Genomic DNA, 22,839 nt, shown 5'->3' with positions numbered 1-22,839 from the left:
AATGGATAATTTCTAGAAACATATAAACTACCAAAACTGAAATAAGAAGAAATAGAAAAACTGAATGGACCCATAACCAGTAAAGAAATCAAGTTAGTAATCAAAAATCTCCCATAAAACAAGAGTCCAGGGCTTGATGGCTTTCCAGGGGAGTTCTACCAAACATTTAAAGAAGAGTTAACACCTATACTTTTGAAGCTGTTCCAAAAAAATTTGAAATGGAAGAAAAATTTCCAAACTCACTCTATGAAGCCAGCATTACCTTGATTCCTAAACCAGACAAAGACCCCCTAAAAAGGAGAACTACAGACCAATTTTCCTTATCAACATGGATGCAAAAATCCTCAACAAGATACTAGCCAACTAGATCCAACAATACAGTAAAAGAATTATTCACCATGACCAAGCAGGATTTATATCTAGTATGCAGGGCTGGTTCAATATCCACAAAACAATCAATGTGATACATCACATCAATAAAAGAAAGGACAAGGGGCGCCTGGGTGGCGCAGTCGGTTAAGCGTCCGACTTCAGCCAGGTCATGATCTCGCGGTCTGTGAGTTCGAGCCCCGCGTCAGGCTCTGGGCTGATGGCTCAGAGCCTGGAGCCTGTTTCCGATTCTGTGTCTCCCTCTCTCTCTGCCCCTCCCCCGTTCATGCTCTGTCTCTCTCTGTCCCAAAAATAAATAAAAAACGTTGAAAAAAAAAATTAAAAAAAAAAAAAAAGAAAGGACAAAAACATGATCCTCTCAACAGATGCAGAGAAAGCATTTGACAAAACACAGCATCCTTTCTTCAAGGGTCAAGAAAGTAGGGATAGAAGGATCATAGGTCAAGATCATAAAAGCCATAAATGAAAGACTTGCTGCTAATATCATCCTCAATGGGTGAGCTTTCCCCCTAAGGTCAGGAACAAGACAGAGATGCCCACTCTCACCACTGTTATTCAACATAGCATTGGAAGTCTTAGCCTCAGCAGTCAGACAACACAAAGGAGTAAAAGGCATCAAGTCGGCCAGAAGGAGGTCAAACTTTCACTCTTCACAGATGACATGATACTCTATATGGAAAATGCAAAAGATTCTACCAAAAAACTGCTAGAACTGATCCATGAATTCAGCAAAGTCACAGGATATAAAATCAATGCACAGAAATCAGTTGCATTCCTATACACCAATAATGAAGCAACAGATAGAGAAATCAAGGAACCGATCCCATTTACTATTGCACCAAAACCCATAAAATACCTAGGAATAAACCTAACAAAAGAAGTGAAAAATCTATACAATGAAAACTATACAAAGCTTATGAAAGAAATTGAAGAAGACACAAATAAATGGAAAAAGATTCCATGGTCCTGGATAGGAAGAACAATTATTGTTAAACTGTTGATACTATCCAAAGGAATCTACGTATTCAGTGCAACCCCTATCAAAATAACACCAGCATTCTTCAGAGCTAGAACAATCCTAAAATTTGTATGGAACCAGAAAGGACTCCAAATGCCAAAGCAATCTTGAAAAAGAAAACTGAACCTGGAGGCATTACACTCCCGGACTTCAAGATGTATTACAAAGCTGTAATCATCAAGACAGCATGGTACTGGCACAAAAACAGACACTCAGATCAATGGAACAGAATAGAGAACTCAGAAATGGACCCACAAATGTATGGCCAACTCATCTCTGACAAAACAGGAAAGAATATCCAATGGAATAAAGACAGTCTCTTCAGCAAATGGTGCTGGGAAACTGGACAGTGACATGCAGAAAAACGAACCTGGACCACTTTCTTATACCATACACAAAAATAAACTCAAAATGGATGAAAGACCTAAATGTAAGACAGGAAGCCATCAAAATCCTCTAGGAGAAAGCAGGCAAAACCTCTTTGATCTTGGCCACAGCAACTTCTTACTCAACACATCTCTGGAGGCAAGGAAAACAAAAGCAAAAACGAACTATTGGGATCTCATCAAAATAAATAGCTTCTGAACAGCGAAGGAAACAATCAGCAAAACTAAAAGGAAACTGACAGAATGGGAGAAGATATTTGCAAATGACATATCAGATAAAGGACTAGTATCCAAAATCTATAAAGAATTTACCAAACTCAATACCCAAAAAACAAATAATCCAGTGAAGAAATGGGCAAAAGACATGATTAGACACTTCTCCAAAGAAGACATCCAGATGGCTAACAGACATATGAAGAAAATGCTCAACATCACTCATCATCAGAGAAATACGAATTTAAACCACAATGAGATACCACCTCACACCAGTCAGAATGGCTAAATTTAATAACTCAGGCAACAACGGATGTTGGCGAGGATGCAAAGAAAGAGGATCTCTTTTGCACTGCTGGTGGGAATGCAAACTGGTGCAGTCACTCTGGAAAACAGTATGGAGGTTCCTCAAAAAGTTAAAAATAGAACTACCCTATGACCCAGTAATTGCACTAGTAGGTATTATCCAAGGGATATAGGTGTGCTGTTTTGAAGGGGCACATGCAACCCAATGTTTATAGCAGTACTATCAATAATAACCATAGTATGGAAACAGTCCAACTGTCCATTGACAGATGAATGGGTAAAGAAGATGTGGTATACAACCCCCTCCCCCATCCCCCCCCCACACATATAGTAACTTGGCAATCAAAAAGAATGAAATCTTGCCATTTGCAACTACAAGAATGGAACTAGAGGGCATTATGCTAAGTGAAATTAGAGAAAGACAGAATCATGTGACTTCACTCATGTGAGGAATTTAAGATACCAAACAGATGAACATAAGGGAAGGGAAGCAAAAATAATATAAAAACAGGGAGGGGACAAAACATAAGGGACTCTTAAATATAGAGAACAAACAGAGGGTTGTTGGAGGGGCTATTGGAGGGAGGATGGGCTAAATAGGAAAAAGGCATGAAAGAAGACACTTATTGGGATGATCACCAGAGTTATACATAGGGGATGAATCACTGGAAACTACTCCTGAAATCTTTGTTGCACTATATGCTAACTTGGATGTAAATTAAAAAAAAAAAAAATAAAGCTCATGTTCAGAGAGATGAAAAAATACATAAAAAAATTTTAAAAAGCAAAAAAATTTTCTTAAAAAAAGATGTGGAGTAAAGGGAACCCTTGTACAGTGTTAGTGGGAACATAAATTAGTGCAGTCACATGGACATTTTTTTCCTCAAAAAATTAAAAATAGAAATAGCATATGATTCAGTAATTTCACTTCTGAGTATTTAACTGAAGAAAATGAAAACACTAATTTGAAAATAAATATGCACCCCTGTTTACTGTGGTATTATTTACAATAGCCAAGATACAAAAGCAGTCCAAGTATCATCCATAAGTGAATGATAAAGAAGATGTGGTGTATATGCACGATAGAATATTACCCAACCTTAAGAAAGAATGAAATCTTGCCATTCATGACAACATGGATGGACTTAGAGGGTGTTATAGTTAAAGTTAAAGTTAGACAAAGACAAATGCCACATGATATAATTTATGTATTTGTGGAGTTAAAAAAACAAATGAACAAACAAAACACTAAAAATAGACTTAGAAATACATAGAACTGGTGATTACCAGAGAAGAGAGGATGGGAGGATGGGGGAAACAGGTGAAGAGGGTTAAGAGGTACAAACTTCTAGTTATAAAATAAATAGACCCTGGGGATAAAAAGTACAGTGTAGGGGACATCAATAATGTTGTAATAACTTTGTATGGTGACAGATGGGAACTGCACTTGTTGTTGTGACAATTTCATAATGTATATAATTGTCAAGTCACTCTGTTGTCTGCTTTAAACTAATATTGTATGTCAACTATATTTCAATTAAAAAATGTCTAAAGAAAGTATTGAAACAGATGGTAAAAGTTAGAATCTTGCAACAAACATCAGGAAAGAAAAACAATTATGTAAACAGTAAAAGCATAGGTAAATATAACAGACATTCTTTCTCGTCTTGAGATTTCCAAATTATGTTTTGATATCTGGAGCAAAAGTTATAACATTACCTGAGGTGGTTCACAGTATATTTAGAGAAAATATTTAAGATAATTATATTATAAACAGCAGAGGGCAAAGGTAGGTAAGGTTTCTATGCTTTACTTGAACTGCAAAATGTGCACACCAGTCATATTTAAAATTGTATATATACAGTGTAACACCTAGCCAACCACCAAAAAAATTATAAAAAGAGATTAAAATATGCTATACATACATAAAAATGGAATTCTCAAAAATACTCAAGTAACCCATAGGACTGAGAGAAAAAGAACATAGAAACAATAAACAGAAGACAAAAAATAAAAATTTTAAACATAAATGGTCAATAGTATATGGTTAAAAGACCGATTACAAGTGGAGAAGGGCAAAGTAGATGATATAACCAAGTGTATGTGCACTGTAAGAAACTCATTTCAGAGGTAATGATATAGGTAGGCTGAAATAAAAAGGGTGGAAAAAGTGGCTACTGAGCACATGTAGAAAACAAGTTCAGTCTGTAGGCAAGGGACAGAACCCAAGCTTGAGTTTTGGCAACACCTTCTGGAAAACAAAAAGGAGACTGTCACACCCGGGCTGGTGCTTTGCAGGATGTAGAAGGCACATAAACTTAAGAAATTACCAGAAGAGGGGATAAGAAGGATGAAACGGGTTAATACCAGGTCTGAGAAAGCCTCAGAATCACCAGCAGAGCTAATAGCAGGTATTTCTGTCCTGAAGGCAGTAAGTCAATTTGAAGACAGCAATGTAAAACTTCACAGAATGTGAAAAATTAAAGGAAAATAACATTCCCAAGGATCACTTTAATGTTCCAATAACCAGCAGAACAGTGGTTACCCGGGGCTGGAGAGTAGGAGAATTGGGTGATGTTGTTACAGGGTAAAAACTTGTACCTGGTAGATGAATAATCCTGGAGATCTAATGCACAGCACAGTGGTTACTGTATTATAAACTTCAAAGTTGCTGAGAGACAAGATCTTAAATTTTCTCATCACAATAAATGAATGAATAAATAAATGAAAATTATGTGACATGATAGAGATGTTAGCTAGGGCTGGTAACCATATTGCAATATATAATTCCATCAAATCAACACATTATACATGTTAAACTTATGCAATGTTATGTCAAGTCTATCTCATTTTTAAAAAAGAACTCTCAATACTCCACTGTAAAAAGTAACAATTCGGTTAGAGAACGAGAAACACAGGAAGGGACATTTCACTGAAGAAGATATATACATGGCAAGTGCTACAGACTGAACGTCTGTCCTCCCAAAATTTACATGTTGAAATCCTAACCCTCAACGTGATGGTATAGGGAGGTGGGGCCTTTGGAAGTGATTAGTCCTTGAGGGCAGACCCTCTTGAATGGGATTAGTGCCCTTGTAAGAGAGGCCCCAGAAAGCACCCTGTTCCTTCTTGCCTGTGACATTACAGTGAGCAGAAGGTCATCTATGAAGTGGACACCAAATCTGCCAGTACCTGATTGTGGATTTCCCAGTCTCCAGAACTGTGAGAAATAAATAAATTTTAGGCTACCCAGTTTGTGGTATTTTTTTAACAGCAGCCTGAGCTGACTAAGATAGCAAATAAGCACATGAAAGATGTTCAACATCACTAGCCCTTAGGGAAATGTAAATCATAATCACAATGAGATATTACCACATGCTTACTAGCACGCATAAAATGAAAAACATCTAAAATTTCAAACATTGGTTGAGGATGCAGAAAATTGGATCTCTCATACATTGATGGTGGAAATGTAAAAATGGTATAGCCACTCTGGAAGAATTTGGCACTTTCCTAAAAAACTAAAAATATACCTGCCATACAACTCAACAACCACACTGATGGGGATTTATCCCAGAGAAATGAAAACTTTTGTCCACTCAAGAACCTGTTCTTGAATGTTTATAGGAACTTTACTTGCAATAGCCCCAAACTGGAAACAGCACAAATGTCCTTCCACAGGTAATTGGTTAAGGAAGATATGGTAAAGCCACACCATGGAATAGTATTCAGCAATAAAAAGGTATGAACTATGGATATACACAACAGCTTAAAAAAAATCAGTGGATTTATGTTGAGTGAAAGAGGCCAATCTCTAAAGGTAACATTTTTGAAATGGCAAAATCGTAGAGCTGGAGTTCAGATTCATGGTTGCAAGTAGTCAGGGAAGGGGAGGAAGGATGTGACTGTAGAGGAATGTAGCACCAGGGTAATGGAACAGTCTCTATCTTGCTCATGGTGGTAGTCACATAAACCACACGTGTGATAAGATGACAGAGTCACTCAAGCATCCTACCAATGTCAGTTGCTGGCTTTGATATTATTCTACAGTTACATACAGTGTTACACTTGGGGAACTAGATGAAGGGTACCCTGGATCTCTCTGTATTATTTCTCAACTTCCTGTGAGTCTATAATTATTTTAAAATAAAAAGTTTAAAAAAGAGCAAGAGGGAACAAGAAAAAGCAAATCTAGTTAAGTAAATATGTGCTAACAAAAATTAAAACAATTAAATTAAGTTTTAAAACAATAGCAACAATACCAAACCAAAACAAAAACTATAAGATTATAATATTCATTACTGATGGAGATGTGGGGCAGTGTAAAATGCTACTGGAAATATGAAATATTGTAGCCTTTTTGGAAGACAATCTGGAATCAATTAAAGTGTAAAAATGCTTATAATCTTTGGCAATTCCACTCAAGACTCTATCCACTAAAATGTACTAATCCATAAAGTTATATATATAAAATGGTGTTTACTAAATGAAACTGGAAAAGTGTGTAGCTATCTATGGGTGAAATGAGGAGCAAATTTTGAGACCTTTACAGCATGGAATATTATGCAGCCCCATTACTTATAATTTCAAGTAACTTGGGAACATTTCCATGAATGTTGTTAAGGATAAGATACAGGAAAGGGTGTTTATATAGGTGTGTATGCACATGTACAAGTATGTATTTATATATGATTATAAGAGTATGGAGAAATAAGGGCACCTGGGTGGCTCAGTAGGTTGAGTGTCTGACTTCAGCTCAGGTCAGGATCTTCCGGTTTGTGAGTTCAAGCCCTGCTGTCAGCACCAAAGCTGTCAGTGCAGAGCCCACTTCAGGATTCTCTGTCCGCCTCTCTCTCTGCCCCTTGTCCACTCATACTCTCTCTCTCTCTCAAAAATAAAATAAACATTAAAAAAAAAGAGTATGGAGAAAATATAGAATGTCAGTCACTAGGTTGGAGGCATGGGCTAATGGGGGACCACAATGAGGTGATGCTGAGGAGGTTAGAAGGACAGTGGTAACATCTCTATGATTAAAAACAGCAAGAGTGTGGGTGCCTGGGTGGCTCAGTCATTAAGCATCTGACTTTGGCTCAGGTCATGCTCTCACAGTTCATGAGTTCAAGTCTCCATATCTGGTGAGCTCGAGCCCTGCTTCTGGTGAGCTCGTGAACCTCTTCTGGTGAACTTGTGCCCCGCTTCAAGTGAACATGAACCCCAGGTAAGCCTCACTTTCCCCACCCACCCTCTCTCTCTTGCTCACTTGCGCCCTCTCTCTCGAAAAAAACCACAACAGCAAGAGTGATACCCTGTTTGTAACAAATTGTGTATGTGACTTTGAGTGTGTTTGCATAAATTGAAGAATAAAATGATGGTCACCAAAATATTGGGCTGATTACAACAAAGTGGGAGGATTACAGAGAATTTTTATGTTCTATTTTTATATATTGTTGGAGTTCTTTATAATGAGCATGTATTATTCATACAACCAGAAAAAAGTCACTTTTATTACAAAATAAAATTTAGAGGACAATGAAAATATTCAATAGGAGGGTTGGAAATATACCTGAGAAAATCTCTCCTCTACCCCCCCAAAATAAAACAAAGATGTAGAGATACCATTCACAGAAATGTTAAGAATATTAAAGCCTTATAAAGGAGTTACAACCTCTAACAGGAGTCCCAGGTGAAAAGGAGAGAACAAAATTATCAAATAAATCTTATATATATTTTCCCAGTACTGAAGGTTAAGAGTCTCCAGGTTCAAAGGGTACACTGAATGTTTACCACAATGAATAAAAAGAAACTCACATCCAGAACAATTGCTAAGAAATTTCATTACTAGGGATAAAAGAGAGAACCCTAAAATTCTTAGGAGGCTAATGAGGGATGTTCTTGAACACAATAAAGGACTAAAGGAAGCCTCAGGATCCAAGAAACAGGAAACCAGAGGAGAAAGCTGTATCTTGGGAACAACTAGTCCAACTTACGGCAGGAGGTCAGAAAGTTCTGGAAGGAAGGTCTCGAGGAGAAAGTAGAGACTTGATAGAATGCTTATGTGTTGGAATATTTAGAAAATAGTTTATAAGTGATCTCATAGTTAAATTTAAGGATAGATTTATAGAAAACCACACATATGAAAAATGCAGTAATTATTAACTATAGAAAAAAACACATAAGAAATGTCACTGTAGTCCACTGCTTCGCTTTACATTGAAGAATATCTTCATATCCATAATGATATAATCACTTGTTATGGACTTAAATGTATGTTGGGAAAGAAGGTATAGGAAGATGGGAATGGAGGGGGGATGGAATGCAAGATGCGGAATCTTCATGACTATCATAACTGGAAGTTAATAGATAATATTTTAAAATAATAAATCAACATGGCAGTTTGAAATTACCATTAAAACCTAACTTGGTTGTCTCTGGGCAGGGTAAGGATGGGCCAGGTGGCTGTCATTTTCAAAGGAAGTCTTCTGACCTTTCACTACCGCCAGTGAGGGGGAGGACCAGCTGTCACAGCACCTGGACACTTGTCAGAATGGTGTCCCAAACACCTGAATCAGCACCTGCGCCCCAATGAGCCCTGGTGACTTATATGCACTTTAATGTTTGAGAAGCATTATCTAAGTACCTTGGGATTTTATAACCATGTGCATGCATAATTTTGATAATTTTTAAAAATGGGATAAAAAAGAGAGAATAATACATTCTGAATAACTTATCTGCAAAGATGTTCAATATAGCATTATTTATGGGTTAAAAAGTGGTAAACTACCTAAATGTTTAAATCAACAGAGAATTGATTAAGAATTGTAATGAGTATATACAGTTGAATAGCATGCAGCCATTAAACTAATGACATAAATGTGCTTTTCTCTAAACTTTTAATTTTGATATAATTGTAGATACATGCAGACATAAGAAGTAGAGAGATCCCCTGTACTTTGTACTCAGATTCTCATAATGGTAACATCTTATAGAATATTACAATATTCAACCAGGATATTGACACAAACCACAGATCTTACTCAGATTACCTAGTTTTCCTTGCAGTTATTTCTGTGTGTGGGGTGCATGTGTGTGCGCATGTGTGTGTATATGTAGTTCTGTGCAGTTTTATCACTTACGTAGGTTCAGGCACCTACCACCACAGCCAAGATATGGAACAGAGTCAGCACTTCAGGATCCTTTTGCTGCTTTTTATAATCTCACCCACCACTCTCCCCCCAACCTCTGGCAACAACTAATGTGTTCTTCATCTCTATACATTTTTCATTGTTAAGAATGTTGTATAAATGGACTCCTGTAGTCCATAACCTTTTGTTATTGGCTTTTCTTTTCGCTCAGTATAATTCCCTTGAAATCCATCAAAGTTGTTACATGTGTCAAAGTTGTTACATGTGTTCATATTTTAGGGATGTACCACAGTTTGTTAACCATGGCTCTATGCTGACAGCTGAGAGCCTGGAGCCAGCTCAGGATTCTGTGTCTCCCTCTCTCTCTGCCTCCCCCACTCATGTTCTGTTTCCTCTCTCTCTCTCTCTCTCTTGCTCTCTTTCAAAAATAAATAAACATTAAAAAAACCAAACCATGTGTTAACTAACCATTTACCTACAGAAAGACATCTAGGTTGTTTCCAGTTTGGGGGCTATAAAGCTGCTGTGAACATTTATTTGTAGGTTCATGTGTAAACTAAGTTTTGTTTCCCTGAGATAAATGTACAAGGGGGAAATTGTGGGGTTGTATGGTAAACCCAGGTTTTGTTTCATTAGAAATTGCCAAACCTTTATTTCCAGAGTAATTGTACTGTTTTATAGTCCCATCAGAAAGGTTAGAAAATGTTCACAATGTTCCCTCTTCCAGACCCCATTTAAAAATATCTAAGTAGAAGCAGTACCTTGGATCCTTGCTATCAAAATCAGAGAAGACTATGGAGGGAAGGTCAGGAAAACTATCCACCATCCATTCATAAAGTTGATATTTATGAATATCTAGCAGAGGCCTAAGAGATCCCCTCATGCAACCCTTGCAGATACAAAAACAGAGGTCTTACAGCAAGGTTCAGGGTTAGGAGGTAACAGAGTGGGAATCATACACGCACAGGTGTTCAAAACTTCTAGCTTTTCCCCATTTTTCTCACACATCCACAGTTCTTTCTCATCTTGCTCCCTCTTGGTCTTGGTCTTCTTCCTAAGCCCCCTTAGCCAGGGGTGCAAACCCTTGTGTGCACAAATAAGATTATAGATAAGATGCTGAGCTTGCTTTCCCTAGAATCATACATTCTTTGCCGCTAAACCTGAATTAAAAAAGGAACAAATCTCCCTCTATCCCCCTTTTTTTCTTCCTTCCCATAGGAGGTGGGTGGGGGATGGGCTAGATGGATGATGTATACTAAGGAGGGCACTTAAGATGAGCAGTGGGTGTTGTATGTAAGTGATGAATCACTGAATTCTACTCCTGAAACCAATATTGCACTGTATGTTAACTAAAATTTATTTTAAAAAATTAACATTAATTTATATTTGAGAGAGAGAGAGAGAGAGAGAGAGAGGCAGTGCATGAATGGGGGAGGGGTAGAGAGAGAGGGAGACAGAATCCGAAGCAGACTGCAGGCTCTGAGCTGTCAGCACAGAGCCCAACATGGGGCTTGAACTCTAGAGCTATAAGATCTGAGCCGAAGTCACATGCTTAACCAACTTAGCCACCCAGGCTCCCCAACTAACTAAAATTTAAATAAAAAGTTAAAAAAAGAAAAGCTGTCTCAGGAAAAAAAAAGGTGGGGGGAAGAAATCTCTATGAGTAAAGGGCACCTTCACACCCGAAGACTGCCTCCTCCTGTTTTCCATCATATAGACACACAAACATGCTGTGGTTTCTCAGGTGTGAAGTGACATTATAGAGGGTTAAATTATATGGCAGTGTGTAGGCAAGGGAAATCTTCCACATCACTGAAATGTTGGGCTTGGCCTAAAAGGCCCCCTTTTCTGGTTCCTCATGACCCAAGTCTTGGCTCAACTGTTAGACTCCAAACCTGCAAGGTAAGGGAGGCCCAGCCTCACAGCCCCTAACTCTCTATCCCATTAACCTTGTGAATATCTTAATTACATTTTCATTTTTTAACAGTCTCTTCAATATATGAAATAATCTTATTTCCTCAATTATTTATTTACTCCCACCATGCCTGCCCCTCTTTTGAGGACAGAGATCTTTATATATTCTTCCACATTGTATCCACAGCACCTAGAATATGGCTTGGTAGGTGGCTGGCACTCAGTACGTGTTCATCATACTGAAGAAACAGGTGGGAGGATCTGATCAGCTGGCAGCAGCACTTCCTATACGGCTACTACGGTGATGAGACACTGAATGGGCACAATGGTGGACAAGCCGACCAACAGAACACAAAAGCCCGTTTTAGGCATCTCACAGACATATACAAAAAAAAAAAAAAAAAAAGACCAGGAAATTTTTCATAAAAGTGATTTAGGGGATTCTATCCATGACTTTGGGATAGAGAAAATATGGATATACTTGAAATGATTAAAATTAAGAACTTCTGTTCATCAAAAGATACCATTACTGAGGAAAAAGATAAGCCATGGAGTGGGAAATTATATTTGTGGCACATTTAATCAACAATGGGCTTATATCCAGAATATACACCATTAGTAAGAAAAAGGCAACCTCAAAGACAAATGGGCAAGAGATTAGGTCAGACATGTCCTCAAACAGGATATCCAAATTGTCAGAAAGCATATAAAGAATGCTCAGCCTCTTTAGACATAAAGGAAATGCAAAGTTAAGACCACAACAAGATATTTCTACCCACCTAGCAGAATGGCTAACATTAGCAAGACTGACAATACCAAACAAATGCTGATGAGAATATGGAGCAAAAGAAACTCTTAAAGGAAGGAGTATAAATTGGCATAATCGCTTTGGAAAAATATTTGACAGTATCTAATAAAGCTGACGATCTGCACCCCCCAATGACCCAGCTATCCCACTCCTCATAATGCACCAGGCAGAAATGCATGTGCCTGTGCAGTACGCACCTGGGCATGAACAATCCAAGAAGCCCTAATCATGATACACCAAACTGGAGAAAGCCCTGAAGTAGCTGACTAACAAACACAGGGTCATGTGCTAATTCAAAGTAATTCTGTATAACAATGACAATGAAAGAACATTAGATACACAGCGTTAAGGATGAGTCTTAACATAATTAGAGCTAAAGAAAGCAGACAATAGAATGGATAGGTTTAAAGGAATTCATAAGGTTTTATTTACATAAAGTTCAAAAACAGGCAAAAATAAACTATGTTGTTCAGGGGTGTAAAGTTAAGTAGTAAAATTATAACAAAAGGCAAGGAAGTGAACACCATAAAAGTTGGCAGTGGTTAGGGCCGGAGAGAAGGACATGCTGAGCAGGAAGGGCTGGGGGCTGGTAATGTGTTTCTTGGTGGGTGAAGGTTATTCAGCTTTTGCTTTATGACAGTATATTATGTATACATTTGTGCATTGTGTCTTTCTGTATGACTTCTGAATTTCTCCCTTAAAAGAGCTTTCAGTAAACAAACTGTAGGATGCAAAATCATAGAAAGCTAAGGCCTCTCTAGACGGCATTATCACAACCATGTTAAATATATAAAACTTATTTACAGAAAAGAAGCTGGAAGAAAATTTAACAAATATTAAGAATGGTTGTCTTATGGTATTGGAATAAAAACTCTTGCTCCTTAAATGCACTCACTGTGGAAGGCAGAAACGGGAATGCGGACTGAATTCCTTGTTAATTACTCCAACCATCACTGCCTGCTCTCCCAGAAGCAGCCACAAGAGGGAGCCTTCATATATCCACGTTGAGTCTCAAGTTCCGTGATTGCTCAGGACTCATCCAGAGAGCAGACTTCAAAGATCTTCTCCCCTTCCCATTCCTGTGTACTCTCTTGTCTTCCTACGTGTTTTGATATGCAAGCACACTAGGCCTTCCCTCTCCTCCGGTAAGATTTGAAAGGCAAAGAGGGATAGGAACTAACGTTTATTGAGCACCTGTGGAAATTCAGAAGCACCAACTATCTCTTTATACTGAAACATATTCAATTGTATTATAGCTAAATTTTAAAAATAAACATATTAAAAATACTAGAAGACAACATAGGGAAATTTCTTTTTTAAAAATTTCACAGTGGGGAAGGATGAAGGCAGACACAAAAAAAGCCTGCATCGAACACCTGGTGGGCAAAGACTATCAATAGGTAGCTGGAAGAAAAAGGAATTTAAACAGCTGGATTTATCAAGGAAAAAAAAAAAAAACAAACAAAAAACCAGAAACACAGAATTATAGCGAAATGCCAGTTCTTATTTGTTAGATTGCTATTTACTTAGTTTACTCCCAGAAATTGGTCACACACTGTGTTGATTAGGGTTGGGCCATCTGGGAGTGTGAGTGGTGCCCTCCCCACAGAAGGCAGACTGGCCTTCTTGCTTCACCTCTCCCCTCACTTCGGAACATTTACCATGTAGCTTCTTGCATTTAGAGGTTGGTGCGAATCACAGGGAACTCACCTCAGTCCCAGGAAGGTCCATGAGTGAGGGTGCTGTGCTCAGGCCATGGTGATGCCAGCCTCTTTTCCTGCTCTCTTCCTTCTGGTCATCCTGGTCTAGTGTTTGCAGAGAAAGTAGGAGGCTTACTGGGGCCTTGGGGGTCCTGGGCCTTTCAGAAGCCTCTGAGCTGTTATCCACATCCATGTAGCTTCCAAGGGAAACCATGGAGACAGCACTGCTCCTGCCTGGGTAGTGGAAATCTGCCCGATGAGCACCAGGCCTGGGGTTTTGGGGCTTGGGACTCATGGGTTTGCTGGGCATGCCTTGGCTCCCATATGCCAAGCAACAGGCAGAGCTGGATGGAAGGGTGCGGCTGATCCCAGTCTGCTGGGCACAAGGGCTGGTGGGTGACATCAGCCAGGACTTCTCAGGAAAGATACCTGAAGTTAGGTACCTACCACTTTCCTGGGGGCTTGTGCATTTGATGGTTGGTTCACTTTTTCTCCTGTTATCTGGAGAGACCAAATTGCTGGATGACAAAGGTGTGGGAGCATGTGGGGGTGGCCAGTGATCTCCAAACACACAGCTTTCCTTGTCTTCTGCCTGCTCCTGACAGTGACTATTGGTCCCTGGGGGAGAGGGTCTGAGGAGATTCAAGATTTCCGGTCCTGGAACCAGACTCACTACGGCGGGCCTTTTGGGGGCTTCTACATCTTTGTTTTTCAGAAATGCACGCCAGGAACTCTGGCGCGGCCTGCTCTTCTCCTTCCGGCCCTTGAGGGCACCTGGACAACATTCATCAGTGTTCTCTTTTTCTAAAACCTTTGACTCAAAAAAATTTGCAAAGGTCTTATGAGCTAAGGCCAGCCTTGCCCTGAGCCTTTTCTCTGGAGTTTTGAGTCTCTTGGCATCAGCCCTTTCTGAGGACGGTGTCCTGCTGCCCAGGTCCTCTGGTGTTGCCACATGGTCCCCTTTCCTTAGCCCTGCAGCTTCCCCACCTGCGCCCCGGGAAATGGTCTTCAGAGTTGCGCCCGCGCCCACTTGGAGCGGCCAATAGGCCGCAGGGCCCCGACCGTCTGCACGCAGTTCCTCAAGGCCCGAAGAACCCGCGGTCGGGGCGGAGGCACCGGGTGGAGCGGGGCGAGTGGGCTGCAGACGCCCGGGTCCCTGCGCGCCGGGCTCCACTCCTGGGCTGTCGGAAGCGGACCTGCCTTTCCTGAGGGAAGTCACTCTGGGAACCGTCCGGCGCTTCCCGGGCTCCTGCAAGGCCTTGCAGGGGCGGCGGGGCTGGCCCTGCGGCGGCGGCGGCGGGGGTGCGTGGGCGCAGGCAGAGGCTGGGGCTTCCGAACCCATCTGCGCTGCCTCCGTCCCACCCGCCAGGCTCCCCGTCTCGGGGTGAAGGCCCTGGGCCCCGTGAGCATCTTCAGGCCCGGGGGCGGGAGGCCTAGCAGCCTGTGCCCTGTGTGTCCCAAAACCGGGGATCCACCTTGCCCCAGGCGGTTTCTCTTCGGCAGCCTCACCCCTGCTCAGCCGGGCCTGGGCAGGCTCCTGGGAACAAGTGTCTTTGTCCCGGGGCCTCTCTTCCGAGGCAGCTTCGGGGACCAGAACTATTGCAAGCTCTGCGTCGTGGGCCCCCTTCTGAAGAGTCCCATCGTCGTCTGCCAGTCTGCTGCCCTCCGGCAGCTCACACTCACTGCCGCAAGTTTGTGGTTTCCCAGCCCTGGGAGACTCCCAGGAGGTCGTCCCAGCACCGCAGGGAGATCCTGGTTTTTCCTCCAGAAATTCGGACAGTGTTTCTGGAAGAGGACCTGTTTTCCTCCTGGTGGCCTGCAGACCTTTCTGCTCAACAGCTACAATGATGAGTGTGCACCTGCCCCTAGATGTTTCCACCTTGGGCCCTAGCTTCAGGCCCTCAGGAGAGGGCCAGGCACCACCCGCCAGCCCCTGGTCGCACTCATCCCCACCACTGCAACGAGACACAGGGGCTGCTCTGGTTTCTGAAAATTCCGGCAAGGCACTTTTGGTGCCTTGGGGGTCTAGAACCATCACATCTTCCAGCTCCTTTGAGGTGTCTGTTGCACTTGATTTCAGGGTGGTCTCTGGAGTATCTGAACAATCACTCACTTTGCAGCAACCCATCCAGTCTCTGTTCCACACCTGTGTCCTGCTATTGCTGGAATGATGTGGGAACTTGGCCCTAACAGGTGGCTTTCTTTTCTCACTGAGAATGTACTTTGATCCGTAATTACTGGTTTGGTTTCCTGCCTCAACAGAAATGTCCTGAAGGTGCTTTTGTCTGTCACTCACATCAGCATCGTTTGGTGCAGGGCCAGTGCCTTGGGGTTCCTCTTGTAGGTTTTCTGGGCTATGTTCCGACTTGCACTCTGTGGGCACTGGCACTTCCTCTGTGCTAAAGCTCACGGAGTCCGCAGTAAGGCATGAAGAGACTGGGCAGGATCTAGAATCCTGTCCCAACTGGTTTTCCAGCCAGAGATGTTCACAGGGTGTGTCCTGAAAGGCCCTTTTCCAGCTAAGAGCACTGGGTTTATACTGATCCTGCAAATAAGGGGCCCTCCTCTGGGAAGCAGGAAGTAAAGGAGACAGTCGGGTGAAGACAGGGTGGAGAGGGTTTCGTGTTCTTGGGTCTCGTTCTGCTTCAGTCCCTTCCTTCAAATGAGTCCCAAATTTCACAAAATTCTGCCCTGGAGGATTCTCAGGGTATCTTAAGGGAAACACTGCTATGGAGTGGGCCCTAGTCAGTGTCCTCATGTGCTGACAGCAGTGCTCTGTGGATGTTCTGTCCTCGTCATTAATATTTTCGGGGGCACTGTGGTGAAGCTTGGCATGAAGGAGGCAAGATGTCCCTAAAGGAAGCTGGCAAGGGGCATCAGAGCAGGGCTGGAAGCAGAGCAAGTCTGTGTACTCTTCAGGGCCTAGAGTACTTCCCTTTTTTGTTCTGGCTCCCACAGGGCCTGTGCTGTGCTCAGGGCCTTTGAAAGGTAGCCCTGGTCCCCTGGCCCTGCTGTGGATATGTGGCCAGCTCTGGCCCAGTTCACAGCACCAGAGAAGGAAGGGCCAGACCACTGGGTTGTCCAGACAACTCTCAGACCTGGATTTCTGAAGAGAAGAAATAGAGAACCCCCCGAGGACTTGTGCAGTTGCCTTTGCTGGCTGGAGACTGTAGCTGCCTGTGGTGCCCTGTGAGCAGCCCTCTGTGTGGTGAGGAGACCCTGCCAGAAAAGACTCTTGCTCCAGGCTGGCCACACTGCTGTCCTGGAAGTGTTCTGTCTTCTCTTCTCCAGCAACTGCAGCAAAGGTTTGGAACCCAGTTTCATAAGACTCTTCCTTGAAGCCAGGGGACAAATCTAGTTCCTCTTTTGAGTCAAGCTCAGGGACATTCGTTGAATGCTGCTCCTGAGGAGCTCTGGTTGCTGGTATGTCAGGGCATCCCCAGTGTCCTTCTCTGTCCACAGAGGTACCACTTAGAGGAAGGCAGGTTCCCCCTGTGAAGCCACCAGGCAGGGACTCTGTGTCGGAAGCACTTTCAAAGGAGTCGGTTTTTGTGTCTGATTGACTTTCGCTCTGGTGGGACAATGTCTCAAAATCATCATGGTCTGTTTCTTGACTCCATCCCTGTTGCTCTGGTTCTGCAGGTGAAGTGGGGAACTGCTTATCTTCAATCTTGTCTTCACCGGGTGGGTGTGCACCTGGCTCTGGAGGCTGGAAGAGCAAGAGGAGAGGAGTCAGAGATGAGGCCTCAGGATATTTGCACACGTTTACACTGCACCAGCCTTTGTCAGAAGGAGGAAGGTTCAGAAACATCTCATTAGTCCCCCATGTGCCCCTCAGAAAAGAAAGGTAAATATGAATATGAATAGCTACCTTTTATTAGCACAGAAAACAAGTGATGAAGCCAAACCCAAACGGCAGGGAGAAAATGTGGCGCGTAGTTAACGTAACGCTATTAAAAGTCAGAATAGGCCAAATAAACACGTGAAGTTTAAGTAAGTATAAATACGTCGTGTGAGTCACAGCAAAAAGCATCTCTCTGTCTAATGTTCTCAGCAGGAAATAACAAATTAATAAAAGTTTGCTTTCTGTTGTTTGTTCTTACATAATCAGCTGGATTAAAGTCAAGAGCCTCATATTTAGAAGTATTTTCTGAGTTAGGTTTACTGGAGTAAAAAAAAAAAAAAACATATATATATATATATATATATATATATATACACACACATATAAGAATTATTGAATTTCAAACATATTTTCTTGACATTATAATGCCCAACAGCTTTGAGAACAGGAAGGAAAAAAGAGAACTGTGCAAATATTTGCAAATTTTCCTTTTGTTGTTATACATTTCTTTTTTTTAAATGTTTGTTTATTTTTGAGAGAGAGAGTGAGACAGAGCATGGGCGGAGGAAGGCCAGAGGGAGAGAGGGAGACACAGAATTGGAAGCAGGCTCCAGGCTCTGAGCTGTCAGCACAGAGCCTGACGCGGGGCTCGAACTCATGGACCACGAGATCATGACCTGAGCTGAAATTGGACACCCAACTGACTGAGCCACCCAGGCCCCCCATGTCATTATACATTTCTTAATCAACTTGTTTGAGCTATAAATTTATATGTATTCATTTAAAGTGGATGGATTTATGCATTTTGACAAATGTAGACACCCATGTAACTACCACCATGATAAAAATCTATTTCTATTTCTCAAAAAAGCCCCCTCCCTCCTCCTAGTCATTCCCCACGCCCTTCCCCCCATGCCCCAGTGACCTACTTTCTGTTTCACAGACTAGATCTGTCTTTTCTGGAGTTTCTCAGATGACCAGAATATGCCGTATGTACTCTTCAGGGTCTGGCTTCTTTCTTTCAGCATAGTATTTTAGAGCTTCATCCGTAGGTCGTGGTTGTAGCATGTATTATACAGATAGTGCCTTGAACTTGGTGATAATGCTGTACCAAACGTTCAATTACCAAACTCCCCAGACTCCCTGGACCAGGAGTGGGGCAGACACTTGGCTTCACTTGTAGCTAAGGTGCCTCCACACAAGTTTTGTACAGAAGCCATTCACTCAACCAGCCCTCCCTAAGCATGGTTTCTCAGGACTTGTCTTAAGAGATTTCCCAAAGTAAAATTGCTTTTAATTCTCCAAAACTGAGAAGAGAAAAACAGGTGAACACCAAAGCATGTGCTGTGTGAGGCTTTTAAGGTACAAGATAGATTCAGAATATCAGGAATAACACAATACTATAGTTTCAAATTTGTTGCAAAGTAGGAAGGAGTGGGAAATAGGAGAGGAAACATTAAAAATCAAACCATTTGGAAAGGAGGACCCTGTGGTTGCTGTGTGGTCCAGGGGAGAGAAGGGTTAAGAAGCTAGGGATCCCAGGGTCCCCAGCAAGGGTGTGCCAGGTGCCAGGCACCTCCCATGGCCCGGGGAGGATAAGCAAGACAGGGATGTGAACATGCCTTGGCAAGCACAGAGGCCTGTTTTGGGAACAAGTGAAGAGAGAAGGCCAGCTACAGGCCTGCAGCGTTCTCTTGCTCAGTAAATGCTGCGTTGGGAACACCTCTATTCACTCATCTGGCCAACCGTGTCATTAAGCTGGGACTGACCTTCTGACCGTGGAGCATGTGGGCTGTTCGTTCGGCACTGTCATAGCCTGACATCACCTTACAGACTTACAGTGGCATACTCACATGCATCACCTGACATACTCATAGTGGGCCACATAGTGGCCCAGAGAATCTCAAAGTCCCAAGTTCCAAATGACTGAAGACCTGCACAATGAGTACCCTAAAATACCAGAGGTCTCATTCCTGTCCCCACCTCTGCCCAGCATATCCTCCCAGAACAGGGCCAGGAGGGGATGGGCTGCTACCAAGAAACCAGACTCCCTGGCTGGGTGTTGTTGAGGGCCAAGCTGTTCTTGGAGTTCCAGGTCATTTTGGCAAGAGATCTCACTATGTCTCAACAAAAATAAAAGACTTTGGGAAAAAAATATAACTTTTCCAGATCACAAGATTGGCATAGTCTCTGGAAGAGCACTGGAATAGCAGATTTAATTTTCCTTAAAGTGTACAAATGCTGAAATATGGAGAGTATGTTTTTTAAAAAAAGCATTTGATTTGGTTGAATATTAGGTTCTAAATCTTATGAAAAAAGAATATTTTCTTCTGACTTGATTCGTAAGTAATCCTCAAATAATTTCTCAACACCGATCCATATAATTCCAGGGTTATCCTAAAGGATGGCCTGCGGGTTAAAGCTAGAGGCAAAAATATTCTTTTTGAAGTTTTTTTTGGGGGGGGGTGAGTGGCGGTCAAATTTTAATGCTTTTAAGCAGAAAAGCTCTTTTTCTTTTGTCACAGCCTTGGCACTCTTAATTATCTTGTTTTTGTAACTATATGCAGCTTCAAACACTAGGGTAAGATGTTTGAACTTCCTCCTGTATTTTTTTTTTCTAGCTGCCTTTATGATTTGCTCTTTGACCCCTGGTTTACTTAGATGTATGTTTTAGTTATCTTTTTGTTTCTGATTTCTGTTTAATTATATTATAATCAGAGAGTGTGGTCTGTATGATATTGATTCTTTGAAATTAGTTGAAAGTGGGTTTATGGCCTAATACATATTAAGGCTTTATTTCACAAATGTTCCATGGATATTCGAAGAGAATGTGTATTCTCTAACAGGTTCATGCAGGGTTTAACAGGTGCTCATTAGCTCAAGTTTGTGAATTGTTAAACCTTGTTAAATCCTCAGTAATATGACCAGTTTTTTATATGCTATTAAGAGAAGTGCGTTAAAATTACTGACTGTAGTGATACATTTATCAATTTATTTTTTAACTCTATCATCTTTTGATTTACATATTTCAGCACTATGTTAGTAGGTGCATGAAAAAGTTTATAATTGTACATCTTCCCAGTGAGTGGCTCTTTTTATTATTACATAGTAACCTTCTTCATCCCTTATAAAGGTTTTTACTTTCAATGTGATCTTCTCTAATGTTAGTAGACCTACAATAGCTTTCTTTTGGGTATTTGCCTCATATATGCTTTCCCATTCTTTTATTTCAGTTTTCAGTTTATGTCCCGTAGGTGTATTTTTCATAAACAACATAGAGCTGGGGTTTTGAAGCGCAATGTTTCAGTCACTTTTAACCAGAGAGTTTAACCTGTGAGCATCTATTGTGACCACTCGTATGTTTGGGTTTCTTTTTACCACCATATTTTATTATTTTTGACCTCCCCCTTTTTTCCCTAGGGATTTCCCTTTATTGTGTGAACTCTGCAATGGTTTGCTTAACAGCATATATTTAAAGGAATGTTATGCTTTGTTTTATGTCTTTTTGTTGCAGTGAGCATTTGGGGAAATATACAATCTGCAATAATTCTAGAATCAGAAAAGTTCCCATCACTTTGCTCATCGTGGCCTGGCTGTCTGTCTGCTCACTCACAGAAATCACTCTGGCAGACGCCCCTAAAGACCTCTGCATTGCCAAACCCAAGGCTCTGGTTTCCTCTCTCGCTCACTTTTTTTTTTTACTTTAATTTTTTACAACTTTACTGAGGTATAGTTGACATAAAATAAACTGTACATATTGCAAGTGTACAATTGAAGTTTTTACATTCATCCGGGAAGCCATGACCACAGGCAAGATAATGAACCTTTCTCTTGCTTCCAAAAGCGACCTGATGCTTTTTTGTTCCTTCTCATCATCCCCCTCTCAACTCTCCCTGGCCACTCTCCTCCACCCCCCGGTGATCTTTATCTGTTTTCTGCTGCTATAGATTACTTTGAATTTTCTAGAATTCCATGGAAATGGAATCACACAGTATATATTTTTTGTCTGGCTTTGTCCACTCAGCACAATTATTTTGAGAGTCACTATGCTGCATGTGTTGATAATGAGTGGCATTTCATTGTATAGAGGTGGCACAATTGGTTTATCCATCCATCTGCTGATGGACATTGAGTTGCTCCCAGTTTTTGGCTTTCCAAGTAAAGCTGTAGTGAACATTTTTGTACGTCTTTGTATGGATGTGTGCTTGCATTTCTCTTGAGTAAATATGGAGGAATGGAATGCCTGGATCATATGGAAGGGCTCCATGTTTAATTTCTTAAGAAACAGCAAACTGCTTTCCTTTCCACTCCCTTTTACACTCCCCTGGCAATATATGGGGGCGAGGTGCTCCACACCCCCACCCACATCTGGGACAGTCAGCTTTGTTCATTTCAGCCATCCTAGTGGGTTTGAAGTGGTATCTCATTGTGTTCTTTTTTTTTTTTGTCATTGTGTTCTTAATTTGCATTTTCCTAATGACATATGATGTTGAGCATCTTTTCATACACATTTTTCCATCTATACATCTTCTCTGGTTTCATATCAGTTCAAATTTTTTGCCCATTAAAAAACTCGGGTTGTAGTCTTATTACTGAGTTGTAAGACTTCTTTATAGATCCCAGATATAAGTCTTCTGCTTGAGATAGAGATAGGTCACAAAGTTTCTTCCAGCCTGTGCCCTGCCTTTTCATTTTATTAACAATTATTCTTTATTTACAGAGTGAAAACTTTTAATTTTTATGAAGTCCAATTCATTGATTTTTGTGTGTTGAATTTTAAAGACTCTTTACAACCTAAGGTCGCAAAGACTTTTTCCTATCATTTTTTCTAGAGTATGATAGATAGAATAATATCCCTCTCCCCCAAAAGATCCCCATGTCCTAATCCCTGAAATCTGTCAGTGTTACCTTTTACAGCAAAAGGGATTTTGAAGATATGGTTATGTTAAATATCTTGAGAAGATTATGCTGAATTATCTGGGTGGACGTGATGTAATCACAAGAATCCTTTTAAGGGAAAAATGGAGGCAAGAGAGTCAGAGAAGGATGTGTGATAATGGGAGCAGAAACAGAGTGATTCAGGGGAGGGCCTCAAGCCAAGGAATGCGGGTGGCCTTC

The 22,839-nt window shown here is 41.3% G+C and overlaps 1 protein-coding gene across 1 annotated transcript in view; it reads right to left on the bottom strand.

Annotated features, from left to right (window-relative positions):
• Positions 1-19,544, bottom strand: part of ARHGEF4 (Rho guanine nucleotide exchange factor 4) — a 177,150-nt gene extending 157,606 nt beyond the window's left edge. Inside the window, exons 1-2 of the mRNA XM_042993883.1 lie at positions 19,491-19,544; positions 13,888-17,586 (exon numbers count right to left, since the gene is read on the bottom strand). Coding sequence (XP_042849817.1) covers positions 13,888-17,586; positions 19,491-19,544 — 3,753 coding nt within the window. The remainder of the gene's footprint in view (positions 1-13,887; positions 17,587-19,490) is intronic.
• Positions 19,545-22,839: the final 3,295 nt, after the last annotated feature.

The sequence above is a fragment of the Panthera tigris genome, chromosome C1 (assembly GCF_018350195.1).
Source record: "Panthera tigris isolate Pti1 chromosome C1, P.tigris_Pti1_mat1.1, whole genome shotgun sequence".
Taxonomy (NCBI): domain Eukaryota; kingdom Metazoa; phylum Chordata; class Mammalia; order Carnivora; family Felidae; genus Panthera; species Panthera tigris.
This window is presented reverse-complemented; position numbering and strand designations above follow the sequence as displayed.